Source organism: Bos javanicus, chromosome 5 (genome assembly GCF_032452875.1).
Source record: "Bos javanicus breed banteng chromosome 5, ARS-OSU_banteng_1.0, whole genome shotgun sequence".
Lineage (NCBI taxonomy): Eukaryota > Metazoa > Chordata > Mammalia > Artiodactyla > Bovidae > Bos > Bos javanicus.
Window position 1 is genome coordinate 99,791,923 of NC_083872.1, and position 12,621 is coordinate 99,804,543.

The window sequence follows — 12,621 nt, forward strand, 5'->3', positions numbered from 1 at the left end:
CAACATTTTAGAGGTTTGAATGCCATAAACATACTGTTGAGCAAAAAAAGTGAGACACAAAAGAGCGATACCTATATTTTTGGATGTGTATATGATACTTCAGTGGGGTTTTCCAGGTGGCACTAGTGGTAAAGCGACTGCCTGCCAGTGTAGGAGATGAGGGTTTGATCCCTGGGTCAGGAAGGTCCTCCAGGGAATATGAAATGATAGCCCACTCCAGTAGTCTTTTTTTTTAATTAATTAATTTATTTTATTTGGAGGATAATTACTTTAAAATATTGTGGTATTTTTCTCACACATGTACATGAATCAGCCATGGGTTCGCATGTGTTCTCCAATTCAGAAACCCTCTCTCACCTTCCTCCCTCCCCCATCCCTTGGGTTGTCCCAGAGCACCAGCTCTGAGTGTCCTGCTTCATGCATCCAACTTGCACTGGTCATCTCTTTTATATACGGGAATATACATGTTTCAGTGCTATTCTCTCAAATCATCCCACCCTCGCCTTCTTCCACATACTCCAAAAGTCTGTTCTTTAAGTCTGTGTCTCTTTTGTTGCCTTGCGTATAGGATCATTGTTACCTTCTTTCTAAAGTCCATATATGTGCATTAATACAGTGTATTGATGGTTCTCTTTCTGATTTAGTTCCCTCTGTATAATAGGCTCCAGTTTCATCCACCTCATTAGAACTGATTCAAACGCTGGGAAAACCAGTCAACCATATGCAAAAGAATGAAACTAGAGCATTTTCTAACACCATAAACAAAAATAAACTCAAAATGGATTAAAGATCTAAATTTAACACCAGAGACTATTAAAACACTTAGAGGAAAACAGAGGCATAACACCCTCTGACATAAATCACAGCAAGATTCTCTGTGACCCACCTTGCAGAGTAATGGAAATAAAAACAAAAATACAAATGGGACCTAGGTAAACTTAAAAGCTTTTGCACAACAAAGGAAACTATAAGCCAGGTGGAAAGGCAGCCTTCAGAATGGAAGACAATAACAGCAAATGAAACAACTGACAAAGAATTAAGCTCCAAAATATACAAGCATTTTATGCAGCTCAATACCAGAAAAATGAACAACCCAATCAAAAAGTGGGCCAAACATTGAAATACGTATAATATCATATATGGAATGAGTCGCCAGTCCAGGTTCGATGCAGGATACTGGATGCTTGGGGCTGGTGCACTGGGACGACCCAGAGGGATGGTATGGGGAGGGTGGAGGGAGGAGGAGGGTTCAGGATGGGGAACACATATATACCTGTGGCGGATTCATTTTGATATTTGGCAAAACCAATACAATATTGTAAAGTTTAAAAATAAAATAAAATTTAAAAAAAAAGTGGGCCAAAGAAGTAAACAGACATTTCTCCAAAGAAGATATACAGAGGGCTAATAAAACACACGAAAATATATGTAGGTTTCTCATATCACAACATCACTCATTACTAGAAAATGCAAATTAAAAACACAATGAGGTATTGTCTCTGCCGGTCAGAATGGCCACCATAAAAAGGTTGACAAATAGCTGGAGAGGGTGTGGAGAAAAAGGAAACCCTCTTACACTGTTGATGGGAATGCAAACTGGTACAGCCACTATGGAGAACAGTGTGGAAATTCCTTAAAAATCTGGGAATAGAACCACTCCAGCATTCTTGACTGGAGAATTCCTTGGACAGAGAAGCCTGACAGCCTATAGTCAATGGGGTCTCAAAGAGTCAGACACAACTGAACGAATGAGCACACACAATTATATTTCAACTGTTTTTGAAAAACATTCATTATCAGAAAAAATAATATAATTCATTTTAAAATTTATGCAATCAGAATATTATTTCCATTTCATAAAAGATCAAGTTACCCAACAGTATCCAAACTCATATGTTAATTCTCAAGCTTGTGCTTGCAATGATATGTATTTGGAAACTGACAGTCTTCTGCTTTTATGCCCCATAAATATTGTACAGCACAGTTATGTTCATCAGGTACATTGTCTGTTATCCTGTTATGGAAAAATGCATAAATCCGTTATATTCTATGAAGACAACTCATGAAAAAATAGCATTTTCCATGTAACTGTAATACAAGATATTTTGAAAATGGGTAATGAAGTCTTTAATAAAATTTCAGTTAGAGCTTGTTACTAGGAAATCGGGCTACAGAGTAGCCTGGTTTTCAACATTGGTATCAACATTTTATTAACTTTCAATATCTCCCTTCAGCTTTCTATAATTTGACTAAAACAAATGTATTCATGTTATTTAAAAAAAAATTTTTTTTATATTTTTCCTCCTCTATATAGCATTCTTTTTACAAACTTACTGTAGATTGCAAGTTGAACCATTTAGCCACTTCCAAGGACGACCGCGGCCTTCACGAGAGACTTGAATCCACGATATAATTGATAGGGACATCAGAAATTTCTAGCCAAAATAAAGAATTTTCACTTAAATAGTCATTATGAAATGTTTTTGTTAATTTTTAAAATGCAAGTCAAAGGATGTGTTCTTTGATAGCATCTTTCTTTCTTTGAACAAATTGAGCATGTTAGATTCTAATCTAACACTAAAAAATATAGGAGTTGAAAGTTTGAGTTTTAATAGTGCCATAAATATTAACCAATATCTGTACTTTTGATTCAAAATTAACTCAACATTTATACTTATCAGTTTCACTGTGTTCTAATGTTAATAAGGAAAATTCCTTTTTTTTTTGACAGCCATTTAATAAAGGGAATATTTACAAAAACATGAATTAGTTATAGAGATCCCACAAAAGAATACTCCTTGCACAACAACTTGGGGATACTTACAGCTGTGAACTGCATCTAACATTAAGCCTAAGGGATAAGAAGGTGGAGTAATTCATATGTGCAATGAGGAAAATTCTGATTCATATAATTTCATTTTTCCTCATGTCAAAACTAACATAGCAAGGCTTTAAATAAGTCTTTAGATTCCATGACATTCATTTTTCTGGATACTGTGACAATATCAATGGATTTCTCTACTATTATATGTTTCTCAGAATTTCAGTTTTAGAGGGAAATTAAGGAAATGAAATTGAAAAAATAAGTGACATGAGAGCCGGAGTTGGTTTTCTGAGCCTGACACCATTCTTTGACTAGATAAACCCCAAAGCCATCTGATTCTGTATTGGTGGAATCAGTGGACCAGACAAGGGGTCAGAGACTCATTTCTCTCTGCTCCTCCCTGCTAAGTTCAACTGTAACATGGGAACTAATGAAAGACACGAGAAAGGAGAACTCTGAAAGGTGGAAAGAGAAGGGTGATGTGGCTTGAGACTTCCCAGCAGTCCCACTCCTCTGTAATTGCTAATCACTTCTCAGTGATGAGAAAACAAGGTGGGAGATGAGGGAGTGATAATTAGGTGCGTCTTGTATCTCCCCACCAACCAGGTGAAAGTGACCTAGGTCTCTTACTTCCCAAACACCCCATACCTAACCTAGCTGTTAGGTGTAGCACAGGTAAGCCATTCCTCCTGTGTGTTGAGAGAATCGTGTAGGCAACACCAGGTAAGCCTTACAAGGTGATCCACCAGGACACTTACTAACAAGGAGCAGTCAGAGAAATTGCCTCTGTTTCCTCCACTGAGAGACACTAGGGTTGGGTGATAGGGGTGGGAGTGGGACCAGCAAAGGGGATGTATTGACTAAAACTACTGAAGCTAAGAAGCCTCTTGATCCCTGAGGGTGTAAGACTTCATCTCCACCCAGCGGCATTGGAAAGAATGGATCTTCAGTGTTGAATTCACACAATGAGCTGTGGAAATTTACAAACTTCACACAAATGCAAAAATTTGGAGGAACTGCAAAATATCATATGGCAGTGATGAGACAGGGACAACCTGTATGATTCCATGTGCTGGAGTAGAAAATGGAAACCCACTTCAGTATTCTTGCCTGGAAAATTCCATGGACACAGGAGCCTGACAGGCTGAAGTTAATAAGGTTGCAAAGAGTCAGACACGAACGACTAAGCACGATCACGGGATTCCATGTATAAGATTCAAAAGCAATCAAAGAGATTCTATAATATCAAAAGTCAGGATAGAGAGTAAATAAGGAGGTGAGACGTGATAAGATATTACAGAGGTGTGGGGCTGCTGAGAAGTTGAAACTTCTATTCCGTGATCTGATGTGCAATTACATAATTCTATAGGCAAAATCATATGTTTATTTTCCTTGATTTATGATAAAATTAGATAGCACAGTGTATTTTAGAATTTAATAGATTTATAGAAGCATGGTTTTCTTTTCTTTTTTTTTTTTTTTAGAAGCATGGTTTTCTATGAAAAGCAAGAACCAGAAATTACCACACATGCAAGAATGATATAAAAATGTAAATAAAGTATCATAAAGTTATATTCCATTGTTTAATGGAATACTAGCAGACCTTAAAATAAACAAGCTACAAATATGTACAAAAGCACAAGTGAATCCTAACAAATATAATGCTGACTAAATGAAGCCTTTAGCAAAGTGTTGGAAACATTTAATAGCTTACCATTTCCTCTTCATTATCTATATAAAGCAGAGTAGAATTCTTAGTAGCACAGGATATCAAACTCTCATTCCATGATTTTTTTTCCAAACTAGTATAATAGCAGTTGTTGGAATATGTAATCCAGTCTTTTGGACAATGACCACAATGACATTCTGAAGAAAGATTATGAATTAGTATTCAAAAACAATTTGAATTTGGAAATAAAAATTAACTTACATATATGCATAGATATAAACATATGTATACACACACACACATATATATACATATATATATATATAAAATAACATATCTATGCATCCTCAAGCCTGGTACATATAAAACAAATCTCATTCATGCATTCATAGAGAGGGTCTGTCTTTAATATATGTCCCCATATAAAGGAAACACATAGAAATATCTACTCTTTACATGTCGTGAAAATCAAGAAATGAAACTTCTATTTTAGAATAGCAAAATTATTTGTCTCTATTCATATTATAGCAGGACGAAATTACAGCCAATTGCCAACAATGGATATGGAGATCATATTATTGCATAGGGAGAAGCACTCTCCTATAATCATTTATATGAATGTTTATTGCCTGATTTTATGAATTATGTTCTATCCCCAAATCTATTCTTATTTTCACTAGCCTAAGATAGAGACAAAAATGAATTGTATTCATATCAGAACTTTGAAAATCATTATGTACCTTTCTGGAGCCTTGTTGTGAGAGAGGAGTAATTCTGTTTCCGTATTACAGTAGCTACAAAATTAATCATTAAAAAGTTAATATTGCTTTAAATGAATCATAATGATTTTAGTGTATGAGCTTGAGAATTCAGTTTATTGTTTAGAATTAGAGTAATCTGAAATAAAACTGATTTAGCAAGAAAAATTAATTAGGTAATGAAGACTTGATGGAAAAAATATTTCAAAAACCTAACGGAACAAACTTCACCACGTCTTACAGTATTTGCTTTAACTAATCTCAAGAATTAATTTGTATTTCTCAATAAGATCTTTAAATCTCCTAAAGCATGCTTTTGAGTCATGAAGTCAGAATATACATATACATGCTCTCTGTAATTCTCCTGTGTTGTATATTTCTGACAAATTAGATATAACATACTGCATTTATTCTAAATGCATGTATTTTAATGATAGGCACATTCTATAATATTATGAAATGTTTAGCAGCACTGACCCTCAGTAAAGTCATAAGTTCCCTTACAGTTTTTCAAAAATGTACTTACAGGGAGTAACAACGATCATTCTCACCACAATGGACATCAAGACAAGGCAGATGATTCCCAGGATCCCAGCAATGAACTTCTCTGGAGGTGATGGTGAACCTGCAGGGACAGAAAAGGAAACTGAGAAAGCAGTGATGGGGACAGTTGTTCAGAGTTTACATACACAAGAACCCACATGAACACAGAATTATGGATATAAACTTGGACCCCAACCCATTTTGACCACTGTAGTCTTTCTCTCAGAATATACCATTGTGTTTTCAGCAAATATAAGACTACATGAGTTGTTGATCAAAGACTTCAAATTATAGTAATGCCAGAATAAAAGTAATCCTCCGATTTCACATCAGAATCCCATATCCAGCTTTAAGTTCTGTTCCTCAAAGTGAAAAATACGCGAGCTTATCCCCTACTCTTCCTCCACACCTCTGCACCCCACTGCACTTCCTAGAACAGCTCCATGTGTGTCTAGTAAGTGTTTACCTTTGGAGCGGTGATTCCTGTCGTTCCCATGAAGATTCTGAGGAGCATTTTGAAGATTTAATTCTACATATGTTAATTCCTGCTCAGTCATTGAAATGGAACTTTTAGAAACCTTAGGTTTTCTTTTCTGCCTCTTTGAGTTCTTGACTCCCTTCAGTTCTGCATAGGTTGCTCCTTGGTTATTCATCTCTGCAGCTGAGTGAGATCAAGGACTGTGCTTGAAGTGAACTGAGGTTGAGTGGTGTATGTGAGATAAGAACCCTAGCACAATGCCACAGGCGGGGCAAAGTGCTTAGTGCTCACTTTGCAGCTGAACAAACTTAAAGCCTGGTAAATTCCTTACAACTTTAAACAAGTTTTTCACGATAGAATGCTTTTTTGAAAAAGATATTCTATATTTGACGCATATATTATTGATTGAAACAGTGAAAAGCAATAAATTAGGGAGGAATAAAGAAGTTCATGAACAATAATATCCTTATTAAGTCAGATTCCATGGAAATATTTTAAAACCATCATAGTGCTTGTGTTCAAATTAAAATGTTCTGTTAACAAGAGAGATTCACCCAAATTTATGATAATTTTGAAATTTAATAATGGTTACAAACAGTTCTTTAAAGATGAGGAGAGAGTAATGTTGACATATACAATAATTTCCTACACTAAATTACATTATTTGGTGACTTACATTTATTGATGAAAAAGGATAACAAATGGTCTTTATTTCAAATGGTTGAAGAGTTCTGAGAAAGCATTAAAAACTGAGGAAATGCTTCATATATTGCAAAGTGTTACATGACACATTAAACATATATAACAAGTAATATGAAAAATAAACAAAATAGGAAAGACTAAAAAATACTTATTTTACAAAAGTAGTTGATAATTGATTTAATGGCTAATATTTGAACCCACAAAATGATAAACACGTATAGGTCACTTATGGAAGAACATTGTTGGTTCAAACTTCCAGAAAGATCTGATAGATGTCCAAGTTAGTAAAGGTCATTTTAGCTGTATAAGTGATGGTAATTACTTATAAAAAATCCAGATAACATAATTTAATATCAGACAATTGATGCAGTAGTCATAAATATCTGGAAATTAATTATTACTGAAATTTATAAAATGTGATCTTCAAAAAGTTATTTACTATCTGGTAACCTATATTATTAATATAAATGGAAATAAGTTTATGCAATATATAACATGTGTAACACTGAGCACTCAACCTGGAATTTACAAGTTCTCAGTAATTATCAGTTTTAATTATTATCTTAGTCATCATTTCTATGGTACTATTTCTGATTTACATCAGCCTTTAATTAGTATAACATATCATTTATTCAATGTTTGATTTTTAAAAAATACTTTAATTATGACATTTAAGTTTAAATTAGCCTTTAGATATATGGCAAAACCAATACAATATTGTACAGTTAAAAAATAAAATAAAATATATTAAAAAAAAAAGTTACTTCATCTTTAATTTCATTAAAAAATTAGGGGTTTTTTATTCAATCTAAAACATATAGAGGAATTATGCTTGGCCTTTTGCTATATAATGAATTCCTTTCCAAGAATCTGTTTATAGATGTTGAGCAAAATATGTATAAACATATTATTATACAAAAAGCTTACCATCTACTGATTATAAAATCCAAAACTAATTGTTCCCTATCATGAGGTCAATAAATTTCACTTAATATTATATCCACAACCAAATATGCATGTGTGTATTCACTTGACTAGTGTTCTACAGACAATAATTTGAATACTTGGAGAAGTCACCCAATATTGGTATTTTATGGTTATTGTTTAAACCAAATTATTAAAAAAAAACAATGTTCTACTTTGATTTTGTTGTATATTTACTATAGCTCAGTTGCATCCCCTCTAACATTTGTTAGTTCCCACTAAGTGAGATGGTCTAGCAGAGAGACAGGAGAGGAGGGACACATACCTTCTGTTGGCCAGGAAGTTGTGCATTCTTTAGTGTGCAGATCAGGTTACTCTCTAAAAAGAGACCTGCTATAGCTGGTAACCAAAGGAGAAATTTTAAAACTTACAACCCAGTCAAGATAAGCAATGTCTGTGACCTTCACAGGCTGCCCTGTGAAGGCTCAGAGTGAAGCTAGAATGGAAAATATTGATTTGTCGTCAATGTGTCACTTCAGGTTTGAACAGGAAATCCTCACACTTAGGCGAGTTGAAGAGAATTTAGCTTATCACACACCTCCAGAAAATAGGAGACTTTGGGCTCCAATTAAAAGGACAACTGGACCTCTAGTTGTGTTATTTACATTTTCCATTTTTAAATGCCTCTGAGAAAGTGTTATCATATACTGTAAGATCCATTAGATCTGATAAACAAAGTGCCTAAGAGCTATGGATGGAGTTCTGTGACACTGTATAGGAGGCAGTGGTCAAGATCATCCCCAAGAAAAAGAAACGCAAGGAGGCAAGATGGTTTTCTGAGGAGGCCTTACCAGTAGCTGAGAAAAGAAGAGAAGCTAAAGGCAAAGGAGAAAAGGAAAAATGTATCCATCTAAATGCAGAGTTCCAAAGAATAGCAAGGAGAGATAAGAAAGCCTTCCTCAGTGACCAGTGCAAAGAATAGAGGAAAACAATAGAATGGGAAAGAGTAGAGATCTCTTCAAGAAGATTAGAGGTAGCAAGGGAACATTTCATGCAAAGATGGGTACAATAAAGGACAGAAATGGTATGGGCCTAACAGAAGCAGAAGATATTAAGAAGAGGTGGCAAGAATACACAGAAGAACTATATAAAAAAGATCTTCATGACTCAGATAAGCACCCAGATCACTTGCCTAGAGCCAGACATCTTGGAATGTGAAGTCAAGTGGGCCTTAGAAAGCATCACTATGAACAAAGCTAGTGGAAGTGATGGAATTCCAGTTGAGCTATTGCAAATCCTGAAAGATGATGCTGTGAAAGTGCTGAACTCAATATGCCAGCAATTTTGGAAAACTCAGCAGTGGCTACAGGACAAGAAAACGTCAGTTTTCATTCAAATCCCAAAGAAAGGCAATGCCAAAGACTGTTCAAACTACTGCACAATTGCACTCATCTCATTTGCTAGCAAAGTAATGCTCAAAATTCTCCAAGCCAGGCTTCAATGGTACGTGAACTGAGAACTTCCAGATGTTCAAGCTGGCTTTAGGAAAGGCAGAGGAAGCAGAGATCAAGTTTCCAACATCCATTGGATCATCAAAAAAGCAAGAGACCAAAAGACTGTTCTATACACCTGTGTCTCTTTTGCTGTCTGATGTACAGTGTTATCGTTACCATCTGTCTAAATTCCACATATATGTGTTAGTATACTGTATTGGTGTTTTTCTTTCTGGCTTAGTTCACTCTGTATAATAGGCTCCAGTTTCATCTACCTCATTAGAACTGATTCAAATGTATTCTTTTTAATGGCTGAGTAATACTCCACTGTGTATATGTACCACATCTTTCTTATCCATTCTTCTGCTGATGGACATCTAGGTTGCTTCCATGTCCTGGCTATTATAAATGGCATTGAAACATATATAATATCATATATGAAATGAGTCGCCAGTCCAGGTTCAATACATGATAGTGGATGCTTGGGGCTGGTGCAGAGATGACCCAGAGGGATGATACGGGGAGGGAAGAAGGAGTGGGGTTCAGGATGGGGAACACGTGTATACCTATGGCGGATTCATGTTGATGTATGGCAAAACCAATACAATATTGTAAAGTAATTAACCTACAATTAAAATAAATAAATTTATATATATAAATTTTTAAAGCAAGAGACCTCCAGAAAAGCATTTACTTCTGCTTTATTGACTATGCCAAAGCCTTTGGCTGTGCGGATCACAACAAACTGTGGAAAATTCAGAAAGAGATGGGAACACCAGACCACCCGACCTGCCTCCTGAGAAATCTATAGGCAGGTCAAGAAGCTGCATTTAGAACTGGACATGGAAAAACAGACTGGTTTCAAATCAGGAGAGGAGTATGTCAGGCTGTGTATTGTCACCCTACTTATTTAACTTATATGCAAAGTACATCATGAGAAACGCTGGCCTGGATGAAGCACAAGCTGGAATCAAGATTGCTGGGAGAAATATCAATAACCTGAGATATGCAGACGACACCCACTTATGGCAGAAAGTGAAGAGGAACTAAAAAGCCTCTTGAAAAAAGTGAAAGAGGAGAGTGAAAAAGTTGGCTTAAAGCTCAACATTCAGAAAACTAAGATCATGGCATCTGGTCCCATCGCTTCATGGCAAACAGATGGGGAAACAATGGAAACAGTGACAGGCTTTTTTTTGGGGGGGGCTCCAAAATCACTGCAGATGGTCACTGCAGCCATGAAATTAAAGTCTCTTGCTCCTTGGAAGGAAAGTTATGACCAACCTAGACAGCATATTAAAAAGCAGAGACATTACTTTGCCAACAAAGGTCCATCTAGTCAAAGGTATGGTTTTTCCAGGAGTCCTGTATGGATCTGAGATTTGGACTATAAAGAAAGCTGAGAGCCAAAGAATTGATGCTTTTGAACTGTGCTATTGGAGAAGACTCTTGAGACTCCCTTGGACAGCAAGGAGATCCAATCAGTCCATCCTAAAGGAAACCAGTCCTGAATATTCATTGGTAGGACTGATGCTGAAGCTGAAGCTCCAATATTTTGGCCACCTGATGCCAAGAACTGACTCATTTGAAAAGACCCAGATGCTGGGAAAGATTGAAGGTGGGAGGAGAAGGGGACGACAGAGGATGAGATGGTTAGATGGCATCACTGACTCAATGGACATGAGTTTGAGTAAACTCTGGGAGTTTGTGATGGACAGGGAGGCCTGGCGTGCTGCAGTCCATGAGATCACAAAGAGTCAGACACGAGTGAGCAACTGAACTGACACACTAGAAGATCTAAAAATTGTGCTATGCTTAGTTCCTCAATTGTGTTCTAACTCTTTGCAACCCCACGGCTTCCCTGGGGGGTAAGAGGTTAAGCATATAGACTGTAGCCTGCCAGCCTCCTCTGTCCATGAGGATTTTCCATGCAAGAATACTGGAGTGGGTTGCCATGACCTCCTCCAGGGGATCAAACCCAGGTCTCCCATACTGCAGGTAGATTCTTTACCATCTGAACCACCAGCCTAAGAATACTGCAGTAGGTAGACTATCCCTTCTTCATGTTATCTTCCTGACCCAGGAACCCATCTGGGATCTTCTGCATTGCTGGTGGATTCTTTACCTGCTTAGCAGCTGAGCTATCAGGAAAGCCCCCCAAAATGCACTACCTTTATTTAAAAGGAGAAAAACAGTTTTGCATAGGGATTCGGAGAAGAAGGAATCCCAAGCCATTTAAAAGTGCTTTTGAAAAGACTTCAAATAGTGTAGCTGACATAGAAGTAAATTCAATCGTTCAGTTCAGTTCAGTTCAGTTCAGTCGCTCAGTCGTGTCTGACTCTTTGCGACCCCATGAGTCGCAGCACACCAGGCTTCCCTGTTCAAATTATTGCTATGCATTTTGAAGAAAAATTATAAAGCACTGGAGCACTGTTGGCCCTTTAGGTGCACAGATCTATGTAGTTCATAAGAGGAAAAAAAAAAACAAACAACAAACAACAAGAGCCAAAATCCAATCCTTTTTTATTGTTTTTGTTTCTGCCTAACTAGCACTTATTTCTGAGGTAAAATAGGGCTCAGACATTCTCATTGTATTTAAACATGTAATGATTTTTAAACAATGCTTTTAAAATTGTTGCTGTGGCTAACGGAATAGATCATTTTGATTTTGATGCATTTAAAGGGCAACTTTCAAACATTTTAAGATCTTCAATTACAGCTGTCATATTTTATTGAATGCCAATATCTGCTTCTTCAGATAATTTAAAGAGAACACAAGACACCGGGATGACTCGGAGGGATTGTACGGGGAGGGAGGAGGGAGGAGGGTTCAGGATGGGGAACACGTGTATACCTGTGGAGGATTCATGTTGATATATGGCAAAACCAATACAATATTGTAAAGTTAAAAATAAACTAAAAAAATAAAATAAAATGAAATGAAAATTAAGGAGAACACAAGAAAGAAATGGAAATCTGTTGTTATTCAAGTCAGTCAACCCAATATTGGATATATTTACTGTACTGTATCAATCAGGTTGGATATCCTTAGGATGTTTCTTAAAAATATAGGCTGATATTTACTAGAAATGATGTCAGGTAATTTATTTTTAGGGTTTTTGAATTTAGTTATTTCCCACCTGCATGAGAGTCTGAAAGTTCGCCCTTATTTTTCAAGTTTATGTTGGCTGCTAATGTTCACAAATCATTTGACCTACGAAATCTTCATAAAA

The 12,621-nt window shown here is 36.2% G+C and overlaps 1 protein-coding gene across 1 annotated transcript; it reads right to left on the reverse strand.

Moving 5' to 3' along the window:
* Positions 1-1,231: 1,231 nt before the first annotated feature.
* Positions 1,232-6,593, reverse strand: LOC133248118 (NKG2-A/NKG2-B type II integral membrane protein-like). The gene is made up of 6 exons (XM_061417872.1): positions 6,261-6,593; positions 5,778-5,876; positions 5,234-5,287; positions 4,539-4,690; positions 2,335-2,435; positions 1,232-2,014 (listed from the first exon to the last, which is right to left on the reverse strand). The coding sequence occupies exons 1-6, from the start codon at positions 6,445-6,447 to the stop codon at positions 1,897-1,899; spliced, it is 711 nt and encodes a 236-aa protein (XP_061273856.1). The 5' UTR covers positions 6,448-6,593; the 3' UTR covers positions 1,232-1,896.
* Between the last annotated feature and the right edge of the window lie 6,028 nt (positions 6,594-12,621).